General features: G+C 33.3%; 1 protein-coding gene across 1 annotated transcript; it reads right to left on the bottom strand.

The window, feature by feature from the left end:
• Window positions 1-15,157: 15,157 nt before the first annotated feature.
• Window positions 15,158-21,705, bottom strand: LOC143081195 (uncharacterized). The gene is made up of 4 exons (XM_076257344.1): window positions 21,233-21,705; window positions 20,423-20,522; window positions 16,324-16,450; window positions 15,158-15,323 (listed from the first exon to the last, which is right to left on the bottom strand). The coding sequence occupies exons 1-4, from the start codon at window positions 21,274-21,276 to the stop codon at window positions 15,223-15,225; spliced, it is 372 nt and encodes a 123-aa protein (XP_076113459.1). The 5' UTR covers window positions 21,277-21,705; the 3' UTR covers window positions 15,158-15,222.
• Window positions 21,706-22,064: the final 359 nt, after the last annotated feature.

The raw sequence follows: 22,064 nt of genomic DNA, 5'->3' as shown, positions 1-22,064 counted from the left end.
TGTCAGGTTTAATTCTTATACATGTGGATGAAAAATAAAAGTCCCCAATACATTAACATGGCAGCAATTGCTTTTACAGCCTTTACGGCTTTGGTTTTTTTTTTACAGAAGAGTGTCCACCATGCACTTGCACTGCACAATAATAATAGTAGAATAGAATGATATGATATAAATAGATGAAAATTATATATACATGCAACCGTAATATTGATATAATATATAACAACAACAAACCAGTGTTTTCTCTGGGACTATTATTATATTAGTATAATAGTCCAAGGTATAGCTGATTTGTATCACTACAATATAATAATTATTACGTAGAGGTTGAATTTCCTTTCGTTTATTCATCATCCAAGCACGAACTTGTATCAGAAAAAAATATCTCTGTAAATTAACCTCAGTTTCAGGTATAGAGATGTGATCTGTTTCCTTGACACGTGCTTTTGACCATTCACAAGAACCTGCGGTCATCCGATGTTCAGTACTTCAGTACTTTGATTAAAAGCTCCTATAATACAGAAAATGACACGATAACTAATCACAATAAGACGCTATTCCAATTTTGTACAAAATAAATACACTGATTTCAGTGGCGGATCCAGAAATTTTCATAAGTGGGGGCCCACTGACTGACCTAAGAGGGGGCCCGCTCCAGTCACGCTTCAGTGATTCCCTATATAAGCAACCAAATTTTTTCCCAAAAAGGGGGGCCCGGGCCCCCCGGCCCCCCCCCCCCCCCTAAATCCGCCTATGGATTTATTTTCTTTCAATTTACGGAAGTTGACATCAAAACTTGAAGTTGACATTTCTTACAACAAATAAGTTCAACATATTTGTGCTTCCTTTAAATAGCTGAAGTGCAAAACTGTTTATTTCCGCGTATTATCGCGTTTTCTGTTTGAATACAAATGTATCATGTAAATAATCCATAAAATTCTTAAATACAAATCACTTGGAATCAATGGACCAATAAGGATCATGGAAGTGTTGATGTGTTTGCTTTTCTTGTTTTCGCCTCCCTCCTTGAAATTATTTAAACGGGAAGAAAAAGTGAGTAGTTAGATTTTAAAATACACAAAAATGATTGATGAAAATCGGGAAAAGAGGGCATCACATGGAGGAACATTACATGTTTAACTATAATCCAGATGTCATATATGATAGAACTTTATGTAGAAGTACTTACAATTCCAATTTTCATGACAAGCCTTAAACTCCAATGTAGAAGATAATATTCAATTTACTAAAATGCAATGTCATATAGTCCAGTCGATTTGTGAAACAATTGCTCAGATTGTGGTAAAAGCATAAAATTTGGCAGAGTATTAGTTGATGTCATAACTAACATTTATAGCTATGGACCTAATTCAGAAAATCAAAATGGCGGCCATTTTGAAATCATGTCCAAAAAATTAATAAAAATTATTAAAAAAAATATGAAAAATATATTACTTTACCAATTTTGATAAACTTTCGTATATCTTATGACCACGGATATCAACTGAGAACTATTGAAGTATTAGGTGGCCATCTTGAATGGTGGCCATTTTGGAAACGTAAATTTCAAATATATCATTATTCGCTATCCTACATTGTTTTAGGAATTAATACTAAGTTTTATATGCATTTACAACTAGTTTTTCTTATAATTTATTTATATGACTGTTGCTATTCATATAGGATATATTCAGCAAGTGCTGAAATAAGGCATGCATATGTAAACTAATAAATATATTTAAAAAATATGCGTAAATTCTTTTAATTGCAGTTTAGCATGTAGGGCTTAGTTACTTTTTTACCACCAAAAAATGTGTATATACAATATAAGTTATGACCACTGTATTTTGAAAAGGAATAATACGTAGGTATTAAGTCAATGGAGCTGAAAAAATAATAAATAGGCTGGAAGAATTCCGTAACGCCAAGAGAGGACACATGAGGATTTACAATGTCAATCAAATACAAAAAGAGCAGACATAGACATTTGAGCTGGTAATCAGTCATTTTCTGTAAGCATACAACTGTTCTAAGTTGATGAAGGCAATGTAATGGGAGAATCACAAGGCAAAAGGTACTTATCCTGTCAAAGCAAATCTTAAGATCAAAATATATTTTGTCAGGAAAGACGAAAAAAGTCTAAGATGAGTCACGGATTGAAAATACCAGCAAAATAACCATCCACGGTTGTGATGAATTAACAAGACCAATATGATTGCAGGAAATTTTTTTCTTTCATTATGCTGAGGTATCTGACTATCATCATGAAGCCTTGACAATTATGATCGACAATAGAGTATATGACTGTCACTTGAACTACTAACCATTGTTCTTTTAGCAAGACTCAGTGCTGGAGATCAATATTTCAGGAGCAGATATCATGCTAAATGTTTGTTAAAACTGCACGACAGGGCCATTAGACAGAATTCGAGACACAGAAAAAAAGTCAAGAATCTGTTATCCATGGAATGGGGATCACCAAATTGATAAAAAACAGTGACGGCTCACACTATGGAGCAGATATTGTTTTAATATTTAAAATTGATGATATTGGTAAATTGTACGGAAAACGTTCTTAGTAAATATGAGTTGTCATGAAAGAAATGATTAATACAACACTTCTGAAAAATTGAATACTAGCTGCCATAGATGATATGCAAGCACACATGAAAGGTTGCGTCTTTCTCCGGATTCTCAACGAATATGTTGGGGAAGTTCTGAAACAGGCCATGTCTTTTAGTCGTGATGATGAAGGCCTCTTCATAGTCAAAGTAACTAGAAAAGTTTGAAGAGTTAAGCTTGTTACTATAAAAAGGTTTACAGGGATTCAATGTAGGCTTTCCAAATGAATCAGTTCCACAATATTTGAGACATCTTACTCTCTATCTGAGGACTGATAAGTTGCAGTTGTATCCTTTCAACGACGAGTTGCACAATTGAACTATTATAGCTGAGAAATGGTAAGTCTTGTCTGCCACTCAACGATATTTCTGGACTGTGTCTTGATGTTTGGCCATCCTGTATCATTCTTACTAAGGGAACTTATGTATGTCTGTTCAACTGATTCGTGTCAACAGCTGTTATTGAGTGTCCCTGTAAAGTTATTCTTAGTATCAAGCATATATATTTTGCCTGCTATGGCTATGGTGATGCCTTCATTTTCCCCTTTTTTAATTAGGTCTGTTTCAGAGCTTCACGATTACATTTGTTGAAAATCAAGAGCAATAATTTATCTTGCTTGTATGCTTATAGATATCCTATATCAGCTACATTCCAATTTTGTTAACTACGTTGTATAAGTTCTTCCTTCCATGATAACCCCAAGATCTTCCAGGCGTTTACTGTACAATTTAGCGTGATTTGCAAGCTTGGAGATTGGTACAATACTTCTTCCAGACCGTGTGCCATCAATGTATTTCATTATTTAGGAAAGCACAACTCCAAGGATAAACGATTCCTGGCTTTCTTTCTGTGTCTTTTATTCTGCCTATTTGCTATGTTGTCAAGTTTCATCAATCATCAAGCATGATACTAGTGATTTGACATCTCCAGCTCTTACTTTGGCTGAGGGAATATGTCTTGTAGTACAAGTTCAAAGTCATGCCCTATTTTTTTCGATTTGAAAATGTCGATGTATCATGGAGATCTTTAGATACATCACCACAGAAAAAATACATTGCAGTCATTGTTCTTTTTGATCCAGTTCCACTTTACAGTGTCTGGTTACTTATTGTTTCATTTCAATTGGCAACTTATCTTCAACATCAGAAGTGTGTTTTCCCTTTTCCTGATGGAATATTTTGAGATCTGAAAATTTGTTTGAAATGGTTTGTGCCATTTTGCCTTGTGATTCTGGAGTGCTTCTGCAGTTCCATAGCCCTCATTCAACTGTTTCAAATTGAGCGAAAGGAAAACCAATTCAAAACCCAACCTCTTCGTATGCTTGCATCAAACGAGTGATTGCCAACTCAAATGTCTATGACTTTTCTGTTTGTATCTGCCTGGCATGGCAAACCCTTACATGTCCTCTCTTGCCTTTTCACACATTCCTTCCAGTCTAATTGCCCATTATGTTTTTCTTATAAATAGATCCAGTGTTTTCGAAATCTACAATTTTGATCTTTTCCAAAAAAAAAACAACTTTCGGTCATAAATTTTATAATATATACGTAATTTCTGTTTTATAAAGTTACTTAGGCAAACGTGTAAGTAACAGAAATTTTGATACTGATATCTTAATTTTGTAAACATGTGCATGCCTTATCTGACCTCTTTGTGAATATCCAATATAAATTAGTAAAAAAAGTATGAATGCAAACAGTGAATTAATAAGATTAGCGAATAATGATATATTGGAAATTCATATTTTCAAAATGGCCATCATTCAAGATGGCTACCAAAAAATCAATATATATCAAGTCCTCAGATGACAGCCCTTGTCAATTGTGATGAATATACCATATGACTATATAATAATTTCCTGCAGCAAGCGCTTAACTTATAAGTCAAAGTGAACACGGTTACTAAGGAATTGCAAATGTGTAAAGGCAGTATTAAGTTGTACTACGCTATGTTAATGCGGAGGACAATGTGATGGAATATGATAAACAGAGTGTGATTTGACAAAACATGTACATGTACATTTCATTTATTGTAAGATATTGTTAACGTCAATTTAGAACATTTGAGCAGTTGATGTTCTTATAACATTACTTGTATGATATAAAATTCATTATGTCTGCAATAAAGGTTTTTGAAAGTTGTTTCAAATGAACAATATCAACAAAACGAATTATCCAGTAATCAGCCAACTATTATAAACGACAGGTATACAAATATTTTCTTGCTTTATTTCTACGTATACAATAAAATTTTCCTGTTATTCTATGTTGAACAAGCGGTTGCACGAATATTGCTTTCAGAGTAATAATTCATTTTATGATCCTTTTCGTGTCCGTGTTTTAATGCTTTTGTACCTGCTACAAAACAGAAGAATAACTCGGTGGAGGGGGGTAGGCTAGCTTTTTGTCCTGTTTATATAGCTCAAACAAATACATTTGTATATATCTTCCACAATGCATTTTTTTATTATATCGAATAATGAATATTTTGGCTTTAAAAAAAATATTTTCAAGATGGCCGCCATTCAATATGGGTAATATTTCCAAATCTTTTGTTCTACAGGACAATTGGATTCAGCACTGTTATTCTATCAACCAAATAGCATGTCAATATCTTCTCTAATATCATTTTCATGATTTTATATTATTATTTTATTGCGATCAAACTGCCGCCATTTTAAAATGGCCGCCTCTTCCGCCAATTTCAATTTTCAGATTGGGTCCATAGCTTAAAATGTTGTCCATGACATATACTACTACTATGCCAAATTTCATGCTTTTACCACAATCTGGGCAATTTTGTCAAAAATCTGCACAAATCGACTGGACTAATAAGTTTAAACTGAAAGTAGTCAGTGATCTATCAGAAAATGAAAAAAAAATAAACTCTACGCTTTACTCGTCAAAACTAGCTCTTGCGAGTACATATACACTGTCTTTATAACTAAGGACAGAGAACTCTATGACTTGATATGTTACTCGATCTGTTATTTAATTGTTTTATTTAACTATATACCTGTGTTATTTATCACATATTTCCTTGTTATTGAACTAGACATATATGTGTTATTAATAGTACTGCCCATCTGATGAACATAATGTTTACTAGCCAGTCCTTAACCGAAAAGGGGAAGTACAAATAATTATCTATAACTTATTCAAATACCACAGGCCAGAGATAGAGAACTTTTGACGCGTAGTCATTCAGACAAAGAAAGCCCCATTTACAATTTGCAATTTATCGACGTTCATATTGGGTTGATGCTACTGCTGGTGGACGTTTCGTCCCCGAGCGTACCAACAGCCCAGAAGTCAACACTTCGGTGTTGACATGAATATCAATAATGTGGTCATTTTTATAAAGTTCCTGTTTACAAAACTTTAAATTTTTCGAAAAACTAAGGATTTTCTTATCCCAGGCATAGATTACCTTAGCCGTATTTGGCACAACTTTTTGGAATTTTGAATCCTCAATGCTCTTCAACTTTGTAATTGTTTGGCTTTATAAATATTTTGATATGAGCGTCACTGGTGAGTCTTATGTAGACGAAACGCGCGTCTGGTGTACTAAATTACAATTTTGGTACCTTTGATAACTTTACTCCGCTCGGTCGATGCCACTGCTGGTGGACGTTTCGTCTCCGAGGGTATCACCAGCCCAGTAGTCAACACTTCAGTGTTGACATGAATATCAATTATGTAGTCATTTTTATTAATTTACTGTTTACAAAACTTTATATTTTTCGAAAAACCAAGGATTTCCTTATCCCTGGCATAGATTACCTTAGCCATATTTGGCACAATTTTTTGAATTTTGTAATGCTCTTCAACTTTGTACTTGTTTGGCTTTATAAATATTTTAACATGAGCGTCACTGATGAGTCTTATGTAGACGAAACGCGCGTCTGGCGTACTAAATTATAATCCTGGTATATTTGATTACTATTTATCATGTGTAAAGGAAATAAAAATGTAATAAACTTCAATGTGTATTAAAAAAAACACGTAAATAATTAATGTCGGGGGACTCTCATGATAGTTGAACTCTCAATAGAACAATAAGCGAACTATCTTAAATCCAGGTTTGGTACAAATACTTTTCAAATGACCTCAACCAGAATAGTACACAAAATTGATCATTAATTTAATAAACGCATACCTTCTCGTAATAAACCTATTATTATGCGATTTTCTATTGTACATCAGCTTGTTATCACCACCATAAAAAAGACCCATATATATCTATAATACTAAAATGACGAGGTCCAATTTGTCAGCCGTCATCAGGTAAAAACAACAAATCAAAGAATTCAACTTTATGTATCGATAATATAGGACAATGGTGTAGATTAAAAATTACACCACTCCAGACCCTTTTGTTTTCCACATAATTAATATTGCCAATAATTAACAATTTCCGGGTCGAATCCGATATCGATACCAATATTATATTCACCTGTTACCTATTACCTTATCTGTACGCTCCGCATCTGACAGGCGCACCACCAAACGGTATATTTAGGATTTTGCTATATACAAGGGTCATAATCACGGGGTTAACACTACTAAATTCAAGCATTGTCAAATTGTTCCCTATTGTAGTATTTTAATCAGTAAGACTTTCTGAGATAACAATACGAATACTAAAAATCTGGACTTAAAATAAGGCGTACATAGGTACAGTTTTCAATTTGTTAGCGGGCGTGGCGTAAAACATCGAATCAAAGAATTCAACTTATAAATAATATAGGACAATGCTGTTGATTAAAAATACTCCATTCCAGGACCTTTCGTTTCAGATGACAATACCGTCAATACTAAAATAAGGCTTACGCAGTCACGGACCCGCGATATCACGGGTGTGTTCTAGTATATTATAAATTTCAGGTATAAACAGATATAAACATGAAAGAAAGTAGAAACAAAGGAACGAATAATTGATTAAACATCAGTATATGTACCATGCAGACAGCGAATTGTGGGCTTTATGTTTTTAAGACTTTGCATCTACAACGCTGCTGTGGACCTTACATATCTAACACTTGACTTGAATAAAGGCAACAGTAGTATACCGCTGTTCGAAAGTCTTAAATCGATTAAAAGTTTATATCTACGGCGCTTGACTTAATATCTACTGCATCCAACTTTACATTTCAAGTGCTGGACTTAGAGTATATCCAGTTGCGGGACTTTACAGTTACAGTACTTCAGCTTAAGGGCATACGATACAGTTTTGAACCTACATTTACAAGTTGATGAAAATTTGCATATAGGCTATTTTTTACCTGATTAAATCAAATATGTAATAAAAAATATACCTTGATGTGCTACTTTTTGAGTAAAATGAGGTCGAAACTTTGTATATTTGCACAAAATTCAGATTAGTGTCCGTATTTTCTTTTTCGAAAGAAAGACTTAACTTTTTTGTTTTAAAAGATAAACACAAATTGTTTTTTTGTTAAATAATCGGTAATTTCTGTATTTTATAAGTATCATTAAAAATTATGCAATTTTTATTCCGAAATAACTCTATATTTATCAAATGTTCATGAATGTAGGAAAAAACATAATTTTTTTGCTGCATGTTTATCAAAATTAAAAAAAAGTGCGCTATTTACAGTTTTATAAAATTTGGGTCACATAATCATGATATAGTTCAAGCGCTATATAAAAAGATGATGGGGAACGATCTTCACAAGAGACCAAAATGACACAGAAATTAACTAGACTTTTTAAATATTTGCAGTCGCTGGACAATACACTTGCAGTGCTTGAGTTTTTGCTTTTAGCGCTGAATTAGCGCTTGACTTTACATCTTCTGTGCTTTCAATACTTACTCTGTATAAGACCAGCAGAGCTTTGTACCATGTATACCACATCAATTCGTCTGTTAAATAGATACCCATTTATGTATACTGTCTCCCAATAGCTTCTTGAAACATAGGAACACGTCAAAATGGTGAAGCGGTCAGTTTGAGGCATAAATGACACCTTGAACCTTGATTCTTTCCTGTGGAATGGCATTTTTATCCTTTTTTTGACAATTGTCATTGGTCTTTCTTTGCTTTTTTATACATCATAAAATATTATATAATTTTCTTTGTATTAGAAAATGTTCTGATTCTCTGATTCAGATCTAGACTGACCCTTCAAACATATTCGTTTCACAATTTTGGGATCCAAATACAGTAATAGCAACTCACCATATACTCTCAGAGGCATTTTTTTTACACCCTAATATGGCAGCGAAATTTAAAACATTGTGCTTGTTCTAGAACAATTCATCAACGGAATCGTTTATTACCAAAATAGGTCAATGTTTCAATCTTAAAATAACTTAAAATATACAACCAATGGAATATAATATAATTATAGAGTTTTAAATTTTAAAAATAGATATAGGTTGCACTTGTGTAAAACCAGCAATGCAGTTTTCCATAGGAACTGCCTAAATTGCATATGCAGTCACTCTTCATTCAGGAAGTTTTGAGGAGAATGTTATATTTCCCTGGAAAGGAGACATGCACTACTTTTTTTTGCACTAATAAAAACATATAGCTGTGCGGCATATTTTCAAGTTTTACTGCCCTCCATTTATAAACATTGCAGGTTCGCACTGAATTTTTCCATTAAATTTGACTCAACACCCAAATGTCTTCCAGTCCTCCTGAAAAATAAGTTAAATAAATAGACATTTTTATTTATATCCATTTAATTCTCCAATCAAGTCTTAATTAAAAAAAAATTACTTTGCATCCATGGCAACAACTATGTAAACAGTAGCAGTATTTTATGCACATTCAATTTCTCCCCAAAAGAGGCGTGACTTGCAAATCACACGTGATTTACAAAGTGCAACCTATACTGTACTTTCAAACCCCTTTTAATATCAAAATATTCTTATATTCTTGTTGTTATTTATGTAAGTAATAGAAAATAATAAGTTACAATGGTAGTTTTTTTCATTATTGTATTTTTATAGTACTTCTAGTAACTATACCCTGTTTGCGGCAAGATGTGTTTTTTTCCTGTTCCCTATTTTTTTTTTTTATTCAAATTATTATTTTTTTTGTCTACTTAATAAACTCATTATATATTTGTGTTTTTCTTGTGCCTTTGTGTAATAGCTATTTGAATCATGGTTAGTTTTACTACAATCTGTTTATTTTGTTGAATTTTTGTCTTCTTTATGTACTATACCATAAAATGCATAAAAAGTTGTCATACAAGCTTCAAAAAACTATCCCTATAACAAAAACATACACCTTATCTTTACTTTCTGTTTATGTTATAGCACACAAGCCTGTCAGCACTGATAAAAAAATTAAATGAAGAGAGGTCAAATTATATGAACTTGTCAAATTACAAAATAATGAGATTAGCCATCATGATGATTTTTATATGATTTATATAAAAAATCTTACATCTGGGGTCACCTTCAGTTCCATCAGATATAAACAAAAAACTTAGTCATTCATGATTGTTTAGTTGTAAGGTCCTATATTTGATGTTTAAATATTAAAATACTGGAATAAAGTGCATTTCAAACAATTCTTACAATAACAATGGGTCTAATCCCATGGCGTCTAAGGAAATACACATTTCAGAAAGGAAACAAGCCATATAATAAGGGGAAAAAATACAGAAATAAGACTTTACCTGCTGAAAAAGGCAAATTTGTGAGACTACCAAAAGACTTGTATGACTTAGTGACTAAATCTGTTCATAAAAAGAATGTTCAACTAATTCCTGCCTCTACAAAGTCAGTTCGCTTTCTAAGGCCGAAGCCTCCGACAAAAACAGAAGTTGAAAAATGTGCAGAAAATGAAACAAAAACAGGGTAAGAATACTTTTTTTGTTATTAAGCTTTCAAAAATAATTAAACTTGCTTAAAAAAGCCATTTATAAACAACTATGAAGAAAAAGGCATGTGTCTTATATGCCAATTCTTTAAATGTGACATCTGAAGAAAATGCAAGCTAGGATTATACTTATTTTAAAATTTCTAGTCCTATATATATTTTCAAGAGCTAAATAGTGCATGGTTTTTATATATAATATATATAAAAACACAGGCAAAGAAAAAAATATGCACTTTTGAGAGTACATTTGATCAAAAAGCTTATTTAAAGAAAACACTATTGTAAGGGAGGTAATTCAAAATAAAATTATTTTCACATTTTCCAAACTTAGTTTAACAAATAAAAAAACTAATTCACTTCAATTTTGGCAACATTTTTCAACTTCAGGTCAGAGAAAAATAGTTTTCGACTCCTTCGGATCAATGAACTTGAACAGATGTGGAATGAGGTTTTCATAGAACACAGACAAATATCCCCTATGTGTACAGGGTTCATATCATGGGATTTAAGTGCAGAGCAGCAAAGAGGGGCTGCCTGGAGGGAAAAGGCAAGCTGCAATGAGTGTTCTTACCATTCAAAAATGTTCAATCTTTACAATGAGGTGATCGCTAAGAAACGCGGTCGTCGAACAGCAGCTATTAATCTATCCATACAAGTCGCACTTAATCATATAGCTATCAGCACAACTGGTCTACAGAAATTATTTCTTGGTTCTAATATACCTGCTCCTTCCACTTCAAGTATGCAACACAGTGCTAATGTTGTTTCTGAAATTATAGAAGAGTACAATCAAAAGGATTTGGTTCAGAAAAGAAAATTAATTAAGGAAATAAACATATTAAGAGGTGATAATCCTAATATTATTAACATTCAGGCCGACGGAATGTATAATAACCCTATTTATTCCGGAATGGGTAAAACACCATTTCAACCAGCTACCCAATGTACATATAACATGTTAGAAAATAATACTTATAAGCACAGTATTGTAAGCACAAGACAAGTGTCTAAGCTTTGCTCAAATAAGAGTGAACATAAAACAAAAACAAAAGTTAAATCTCACAAAGGTCACTGTTCCGCAAACATTGAAATGCATGACAGCATAGGCAGTGAGGAGCGATGGGCTAAAGACTGCTTGTTAGACCTGAAAAATGATGGTCTGGAAGTTCAAGAAATTACCACTGACCCTGACAGCAGTGCATTTAGAGCTGCAGAGTCTCTTTTTAAAGCTGGTACAACCAATACTCAGCCAATTCATTTTCTAGATACAAGACATGTGTCCGCAAATCATAGAAATTTTATTAAAAAAATGTCAGGTCTGAAGGAAATAATGCCGGCACGATTAGTTTCAGAAAAAGATAAAATGCTAAAAAGGTTTGCATTAGATATGGCAGCACGTTGTCAGGCAGAGTACAATGCTGCCTTTGATAAATTCAATATGGACTCTGTACGGGTAAAAGTTCACCTATCATATGCATGTCATGCTATAGTTTCTTGCTATCAGGGTGATCATAACGGGTGTACAAAATATTCCCTTGTTTGTTCAAATAGGAACAGTTTGAAGACATGGACTGAAAAATCAGCTTATCTGAAAAATAACTTTAAATTAAATAAATCAGAGAACACAGCAGCATTGTTACGTGAATGCGTAAAATATCGCCTTGGACCTACCATGCTAAACCGTACATGCAAAAACACTAACACACAAAAAGCTGAAGCAACTAACCGTGCAATACGTGCAACTGTACCTAGCAATGTAACATTTACCAGAAACTATAAAGGAAGGGTACATACAGCTATACACAATGTAAATAATGGCCCTGGAGAATCCATCGTTAAACTCTGTAAAGCGGCTGGGGTTCCCATCGAACCAGGAAGTCGTGCTGCCAGAGGTCTGAAAAATATTCAACAACACAATGAAAAACATAAATTATATAAGCAGTCAAAGCAGTACACAGATCAGAGATGCTCAAAAAAGCATGAACTATATAAAATATATGATGAGTATCAAGAGGAAAAAGACTATGAGAAAAACAAACTTTTACCGACAAAACGGCTGGCCGCAAAACAGCCTCAAGAGTATTCGTTTGCCAAAAAACTCCGATCAAGACATGTTAAAAATAAATAAATTACCTGCATCAGATAAGACAACACGGTAAATGATTATTTGTACACTGTTTTGTCCGTCTACAGAAAATTCTCTCTATGTTTATACTGTGCGACTCTAAAATCAGGTGCTCCGGTTTAATACATTTGGGGTTATGGCAAAGGTGTGAAATATCTAAAGGATCGCCGTTTGGAGAGAAACGGGGAAGATTTTCTTTTAATATTCTTTTATCTAGCATATAAGATAATCTGTGAGCTCTTTCAAGAGTTCTAGTGCCATCAGGCCAATTCATGACTTTTTTCCCATAGACCCCATGCTCCAAAGCTCCAACCCACACTGTACAGTCATAATTTCCATAATTTTTTTTCACTTTTCTTAGACAAAGCTAAAGCCAATGCATTCCAAAATGATTCCATGTTGTTTCTGTAAAATGAAAACCCAAAAGGGGTCCGAAATTGGGATCCCAGGGAGGCTGAGGGGTGAATTCCCATTATTTACCTTATAGGTTGCACTTGTGTAAAACCAGCAATGCAGTTTTCCATAGGAACTGCCTAAATTGCATATGCAGTCACTCTTCATTCAGGAAGTTTTGAGGAGAATGTTATATTTCCCTGGAAAGGAGACATGCACTACTTTTTTTTTGCACTAATAAAAACATATAGCTGTGCGGCATATTTTCAAGTTTTACTGCCCTCCATTTATAAACATTGCAGGTTCGCACTGAATTTTTCCATTAAATTTGACTCAACACCCAAATGTCTTCCAGTCCTCCTGAAAAATAAGTTAAATAAATAGACATTTTTATTTATATCCATTTAATTCTCCAATCAAGTCTTAATTAAAAAAAAAATTACTTTGCATCCATGGCAACAACTATGTAAACAGTAGCAGTATTTTATGCACATTCAATTTCTCCCCAAAAGAGGCGTGACTTGCAAATCACACGTGATTTACAAAGTGCAACCTATACTGTACTTTCAAACCCCTTTTAATATCAAAATATTCTAATATTCTTGATGTTATTTATGTAAGTAATAGAAAATAATAAGTTACAATGGTAGTTTTTTTCATTATTGTATTTTTATAGTACTTCTAGTAACTATACCCTGTTTGCGGCAAGATGTGTTTTTTTCCTGTTCACTATTTTTTTTTTTTATTCAAATTATTATTTTTTTTGTCTACTTAATAAACTCATTATATATTTGTGTTTTTCTTGTGCCTTTGTGTAATAGCTATTTGAATCATGGTTAGTTTTACTACAATCTGTTTATTTTGTTGAATTTTTGTCTTCTTTATGTACTATACCATAAAATGCATAAAAAGTTGTCATACAAGCTTCAAAAAACTATCCCTATAACAAAAACATACACCTTATCTTTACTTTCTGTTTATGTTATAGCACACAAGCCTGTCAGCACTGATAAAAAAATTAAATGAAGAGAGGTCAAATTATATGAACTTGTCAAATTACAAAATAATGAGATTAGCCATCATGATGATTTTTATATGATTTATATAAAAAATCTTACATCTGGGGTCACCTTCAGTTCCATCAGATATAAACAAAAAACTTAGTCATTCATGATTGTTTAGTTGTAAGGTCCTATATTTGATGTTTAAATATTAAAATACTGGAATAAAGTGCATTTCAAACAATTCTTACAATAACAATGGGTCTAATCCCATGGCGTCTAAGGAAATACACATTTCAGAAAGGAAACAAGCCATATAATAAGGGGAAAAAATACAGAAATAAGACTTTACCTGCTGAAAAAGGCAAATTTGTGAGACTACCAAAAGACTTGTATGACTTAGTGACTAAACCTGTTCATAAAAAGAATGTTCAACTAATTCCTGCCTCTACAAAGTCAGTTCGCTTTCTAAGGCCGAAGCCTCCGACAAAAACAGAAGTTGAAAAATGTGCAGAAAATGAAACAAAAACAGGGTAAGAATACTTTTTTTGTTATTAAGCTTTCAAAAATAATTAAACTTGCTTAAAAAAGCCATTTATAAACAACTATGAAGAAAAAGGCATGTGTCTTATATGCCAATTCTTTAAATGTGACATCTGAAGAAAATGCAAGCTAGGATTATACTTATTTTAAAATTTCTAGTCCTATATATATTTTCAAGAGCTAAATAGTGCATGGTTTTTATATATAATATATATAAAAACACAGGCAAAGAAAAAAATATGCACTTTTGAGAGTACATTTGATCAAAAAGCTTATTTAAAGAAAACACTATTGTAAGGGAGGTAATTCAAAATAAAATTATTTTCACATTTTCCAAACTTAGTTTAACAAATAAAAAAACTAATTCACTTCAATTTTGGCAACATTTTTCAACTTCAGGTCAGAGAAAAATAGTTTTCGACCCCTTCGGATCAATGAACTTGAACAGATGTGGAATGAGGTTTTCATAGAACACAGACAAATATCCCCTATGTGTACAGGGTTCATATCATGGGATTTAAGTGCAGAGCAGCAAAGAGGGGCTGCCTGGAGGGAAAAGGCAAGCTGCAATGAGTGTTCTTACCATTCAAAATGTTCAATCTTTACAATGAGGTGATCGCTAAGAAACGCGGTCGTCGAACAGCAGCTATTAATCTATCCATACAAGTCGCACTTAATCATATAGCTATCAGCACAACTGGTCTACAGAAATTATTTCTTGGTTCTAATATACCAGCTCCTTCCACTTCAAGTATGCAACACAGTGCTAATGTTGTTTCTGAAATTATAGAAGAGTACAATCAAAAGGATTTGGTTCAGAAAAGAAAATTAATTAAGGAAATAAACATATTAAGAGGTGATAATCCTAATATTATTAACATTCAGGCCGACGGAATGTATAATAACCCTATTTATTCCGGAATGGGTAAAACACCATTTCAACCAGCTACCCAATGTACATATAACATGTTAGAAAATAATACTTATAAGCACAGTATTGTAAGCACAAGACAAGTGTCTAAGCTTTGCTCAAATAAGAGTGAACATAAAACAAAAACAAAAGTTAAATCTCACAAAGGTCACTGTTCCGCAAACATTGAAATGCATGACAGCATAGGCAGTGAGGAGCGATGGGCTAAAGACTGCTTGTTAGACCTGAAAAATGATGGTCTGGAAGTTCAAGAAATTACCACTGACCCTGACAGCAGTGCATTTAGAGCTGCAGAGTCTCTTTTTAAAGCTGGTACAACCAATACTCAGCCAATTCATTTTCTAGATACAAGACATGTGTCCGCAAATCATAGAAATTTTATTAAAAAAATGTCAGGTCTGAAGGAAATAATGCCGGCACGATTAGTTTCAGAAAAAGATAAAATGCTAAAAAGGTTTGCATTAGATATGGCAGCACGTTGTCAGGCAGAGTACAATGCTGCCTTTGATAAATTCAATATGGACTCTGTACGGGTAAAAGTTCACCTATCATATGCATGTCATGCTATAGTTTCTTGCTATCAGGGTGATCATAACGGGTGTACAAAATATTCCCTTGTTTGTTCAAATAGGAACAGTTTGAAGACATGGACTGAAAAATCAGCTTATCTGAAAAATAACTTTAAATTAAATAAATCAGAGAACACAGCAGCATTGTTACGTGAATGCGTAAAATATCGCCTTGGACCTACCATGCTAAACCGTACATGCAAAAACACTAACACACAAAAAGCTGAAGCAACTAACCGTGCAATACGTGCAACTGTACCTAGCAATGTAACATTTACCAGAAACTATAAAGGAAGGGTACATACAGCTATACACAATGTAAATAATGGCCCTGGAGAATCCATCGTTAAACTCTGTAAAGCGGCTGGGGTTCCCATCGAACCAGGAAGTCGTGCTGCCAGAGGTCTGAAAAATATTCAACAACACAATGAAAAACATAAATTATATAAGCAGTCAAAGCAGTACACAGATCAGAGATGCTCAAAAAAGCATGAACTATATAAAATATATGATGAGTATCAAGAGGAAAAAGACTATGAGAAAAACAAACTTTTACCGACAAAACGGCTGGCCGCAAAACAGCCTCAAGAGTATTCGTTTGCCAAAAAACTCCGATCAAGACATGTTAAAAATAAATAAATTACCTGCATCAGATAAGACAACACGGTAAATGATTATTTGTACACTGTTTTGTCCGTCTACAGAAAATTCTCTCTATGTTTATACTGTGCGACTCTAAAATCAGGTGCTCCGGTTTAATACATTTGGGGTTATGGCAAAGGTGTGAAATATCTAAAGGATCGCCGTTTGGAGAGAAACGGGGAAGATTTTCTTTTAATATCCTTTTATCTAGCATATAAGATAATCTGTGAGCTCTTTCAAGAGTTCTAGTGCCATCAGGCCAATTCATGACTTTTTTCCCATAGACCCCATGCTCCAAAGCTCCAACCCACACTGTACAGTCATAATTTCCATAATTTTTTTCACTTTTCTTAGACAAAGCTAAAGCCAATGCATTCCAAAATGATTCCATGTTGTTTCTGTAAAATGAAAACCCAAAAGGGGTCCGAAATTGGGATCCCAGGGAGGCTGAGGGGTGAATTCCCATTATTTACCTTATAGGTTGCACTTGTGTAAAACCAGCAATGCAGTTTTCCATAGGAACTGCCTAAATTGCATATGCAGTCACTCTTCATTCAGGAAGTTTTGAGGAGAATGTTATATTTCCCTGGAAAGGAGACATGCACTACTTTTTTTTTGCACTAATAAAAACATATAGCTGTGCGGCATATTTTCAAGTTTTACTGCCCTCCATTTATAAACATTGCAGGTTCGCACTGAATTTTTCCATTAAATTTGACTCAACACCCAAATGTCTTCCAGTCCTCCTGAAAAATAAGTTAAATAAATAGACATTTTTATTTATATCCATTTAATTCTCCAATCAAGTCTTAATTAAAAAAAAATTACTTTGCATCCATGGCAACAACTATGTAAACAGTAGCAGTATTTTATGCACATTCAATTTCTCCCCAAAAGAGGCGTGACTTGCAAATCACACGTGATTTACAAAGTGCAACCTATACTGTACTTTCAAACCCCTTTTAATATCAAAATATTCTTATATTCTTGTTGTTATCTATGTAAGTAATAGAAAATAATAAGTTACAATGGTAGTTTTTTTCATTATTGTATTTTTATAGTACTTCTAGTAACTATACCCTGTTTGCGGCAAGATGTGTTTTTTTCCTGTTCACTATTTTTTTTTTTTATTCAAATTATTATTTTTTTTGTCTACTTAATAAACTCATTATATATTTGTGTTTTTCTTGTGCCTTTGTGTAATAGCTATTTGAATCATGGTTAGTTTTACTACAATCTGTTTATTTTGTTGAATTTTTGTCTTCTTTATGTACTATACCATAAAATGCATAAAAAGTTGTCATACAAGCTTCAAAAAACTATCCCTATAACAAAAACATACACCTTATCTTTACTTTCTGTTTATGTTATAGCACACAAGCCTGTCAGCACTGATAAAAAAATTAAATGAAGAGAGGTCAAATTATATGAACTTGTCAAATTACAAAATAATGAGATTAGCCATCATGATGATTTTTATATGATTTATATAAAAAATCTTACATCTGGGGTCACCTTCAGTTCCATCAGATATAAACAAAAAACTTAGTCATTCATGATTGTTTAGTTGTAAGGTCCTATATTTGATGTTTAAATATTAAAATACTGGAATAAAGTGCATTTCAAACAATTCTTACAATAACAATGGGTCTAATCCCATGGCGTCTAAGGAAATACACATTTCAGAAAGGAAACAAGCCATATAATAAGGGGAAAAAATACAGAAATAAGACTTTACCTGCTGAAAAAGGCAAATTTGTGAGACTACCAAAAGACTTGTATGACTTAGTGACTAAATCTGTTCATAAAAAGAATGTTCAACTAATTCCTGCCTCTACAAAGTCAGTTCGCTTTCTAAGGCCGAAGCCTCCGACAAAAACAGAAGTTGAAAAATGTGCAGAAAATGAAACAAAAACAGGGTAAGAATACTTTTTTTGTTATTAAGCTTTCAAAAATAATTAAACTTGCTTAAAAAAGCCATTTATAAACAACTATGAAGAAAAAGGCATGTGTCTTATATGCCAATTCTTTAAATGTGACATCTGAAGAAAATGCAAGCTAGGATTATACTTATTTTAAAATTTCTAGTCCTATATATATTTTCAAGAGCTAAATAGTGCATGGTTTTTATATATAATATATATAAAAACACAGGCAAAGAAAAAAATATGCACTTTTGAGAGTACATTTGATCAAAAAGCTTATTTAAAGAAAACACTATTGTAAGGGAGGTAATTCAAAATAAAATTATTTTCACATTTTCCAAACTTAGTTTAACAAATAAAAAAACTAATTCACTTCAATTTTGGCAACATTTTTCAACTTCAGGTCAGAGAAAAATAGTTTTCGACTCCTTCGGATCAATGAACTTGAACAGATGTGGAATGAGGTTTTCATAGAACACAGACAAATATCCCCTATGTGTACAGGGTTCATATCATGGGATTGAAGTGCAGAGCAGCAAAGAGGGGCTGCCTGGAGGGAAAAGGCAAGCTGCAATGAGTGTTCTTACCATTCAAAAATGTTCAATCTTTACAATGAGGTGATCGCTAAGAAACGTGGTCGTCGAACAGCAGCTATTAATCTATCCATACAAGTCGCACTTAATCATATAGCTATCAGCACAACTGGTCTACAGAAATTATTTCTTGGTTCTAATATACCAGCTCCTTCCACTTCAAGTATGCAACACAGTGCTAATGTTGTTTCTGAAATTATAGAAGAGTACAATCAAAAGGATTTGGTTCAGAAAAGAAAATTAATTAAGGAAATAAACATATTAAGAGGTGATAATCCTAATATTATTAACATTCAGGCCGACGGAATGTATAATAACCCTATTTATTCCGGAATGGGTAAAACACCATTTCAACCAGCTACCCAATGTACATATAACATGTTAGAAAATAATACTTATAAGCACAGTATTGTAAGCACAAGACAAGTGTCTAAGCTTTGCTCAAATAAGAGTGAACATAAAACAAAAACAAAAGTTAAATCTCACAAAGGTCACTGTTCCGCAAACATTGAAATGCATGACAGCATAGGCAGTGAGGAGCGATGGGCTAAAGACTGCTTGTTAGACCTGAAAAATGATGGTCTGGAAGTTCAAGAAATTACCACTGACCCTGACAGCAGTGCATTTAGAGCTGCAGAGTCTCTTTTTAAAGCTGGTACAACCAATACTCAGCCAATTTATTTTCTAGATACAAGACATGTGTCCGCAAATCATAGAAATTTTATTAAAAAAATGTCAGGTCTGAAGGAAATAATGCCGGCACGATTAGTTTCAGAAAAAGATAAAATGCTAAAAAGGTTTGCATTAGATATGGCAGCACGTTGTCAGGCAGAGTACAATGCTGCCTTTGATAAATTCAATATGGACTCTGTACGGGTAAAAGTTCACCTATCATATGCATGTCATGCTATAGTTTCTTGCTATCAGGGTGATCATAACGGGTGTACAAAATATTCCCTTGTTTGTTCAAATAGGAACAGTTTGAAGACATGGACTGAAAAATCAGCTTATCTGAAAAATAACTTTAAATTAAATAAATCAGAGAACACAGCAGCATTGTTACGTGAATGCGTAAAATATCGCCTTGGACCTACCATGCTAAACCGTACATGCAAAAACACTAACACACAAAAAGCTGAAGCAACTAACCGTGCAATACGTGCAACTGTACCTAGCAATGTAACATTTACCAGAAACTATAAAGGAAGGGTACATACAGCTATACACAATGTAAATAATGGCCCTGGAGAATCCATCGTTAAACTCTGTAAAGCGGCTGGGGTTCCCATCGAACCAGGAAGTCGTGCTGCCAGAGGTCTGAAAAATATTCAACAACACAATGAAAAACATAAATTATATAAGCAGTCAAAGCAGTACACAGATCAGAGATGCTCAAAAAAGCATGAACTATATAAAATATATGATGAGTATCAAGAGGAAAAAGACTATGAGAAAAACAAACTTTTACCGACAAAACGGCTGGCCGCAAAACAGCCTCAAGAGTATTCGTTTGCCAAAAAACTCCGATCAAGACATGTTAAAAATAAATAAATTACCTGCATCAGATAAGACAACACGGTAAATGATTATTTGTACACTGTTTTGTCCGTCTACAGAAAATTCTCTCTATGTTTATACTGTGCGACTCTAAAATCAGGTGCTCCGGTTTAATACATTTGGGGTTATGGCAAAGGTGTGAAATATCTAAAGGATCGCCGTTTGGAGAGAAACGGGGAAGATTTTCTTTTAATATCCTTTTATCTAGCATATAAGATAATCTGTGAGCTCTTTCAAGAGTTCTAGTGCCATCAGGCCAATTCATGACTTTTTTCCCATAGACCCCATGCTCCAAAGCTCCAACCCACACTGTACAGTCATAATTTCCATAATTTTTTTCACTTTTCTTAGACAAAGCTAAAGCCAATGCATTCCAAAATGATTCCATGTTGTTTCTGTAAAATGAAAACCCAAAAGGGGTCCGAAATTGGGATCCCAGGGAGGCTGAGGGGTGAATTCCCATTATTTACCTTATAGGTTGCACTTGTGTAAAACCAGCAATGCAGTTTTCCATAGGAACTGCCTAAATTGCATATGCAGTCACTCTTCATTCAGGAAGTTTTGAGGAGAATGTTATATTTCCCTGGAAAGGAGACATGCACTACTTTTTTTTTGCACTAATAAAAACATATAGCTGTGCGGCATATTTTCAAGTTTTACTGCCCTCCATTTATAAACATTGCAGGTTCGCACTGAATTTTTCCATTAAATTTGACTCAACACCCAAATGTCTTCCAGTCCTCCTGAAAAATAAGTTAAATAAATAGACATTTTTATTTATATCCATTTAATTCTCCAATCAAGTCTTAATTAAAAAAAAATTACTTTGCATCCATGGCAACAACTATGTAAACAGTAGCAGTATTTTATGCACATTCAATTTCTCCCCAAAAGAGGCGTGACTTGCAAATCACACGTGATTTACAAAGTGCAACCTATACTGTACTTTCAAACCCCTTTTAATATCAAAATATTCTTATATTCTTGTTGTTATCTATGTAAGTAATAGAAAATAATAAGTTACAATGGTAGTTTTTTTCATTATTGTATTTTTATAGTACTTCTAGTAACTATACCCTGTTTGCGGCAAGATGTGTTTTTTTCCTGTTCACTATTTTTTTTTTTTATTCAAATTATTATTTTTTTTGTCTACTTAATAAACTCATTATATATTTGTGTTTTTCTTGTGCCTTTGTGTAATAGCTATTTGAATCATGGTTAGTTTTACTACAATCTGTTTATTTTGTTGAATTTTTGTCTTCTTTATGTACTATACCATAAAATGCATAAAAAGTTGTCATA

This window comes from Mytilus galloprovincialis, chromosome 1 (assembly GCF_965363235.1).
Source record: "Mytilus galloprovincialis chromosome 1, xbMytGall1.hap1.1, whole genome shotgun sequence".
Classification (NCBI taxonomy): Eukaryota; Metazoa; Mollusca; class Bivalvia; order Mytilida; family Mytilidae; genus Mytilus; species Mytilus galloprovincialis.
The sequence above is the reverse complement of the archived record's forward strand: the minus strand, read 5'-3'. Positions and strand labels throughout refer to the sequence as shown.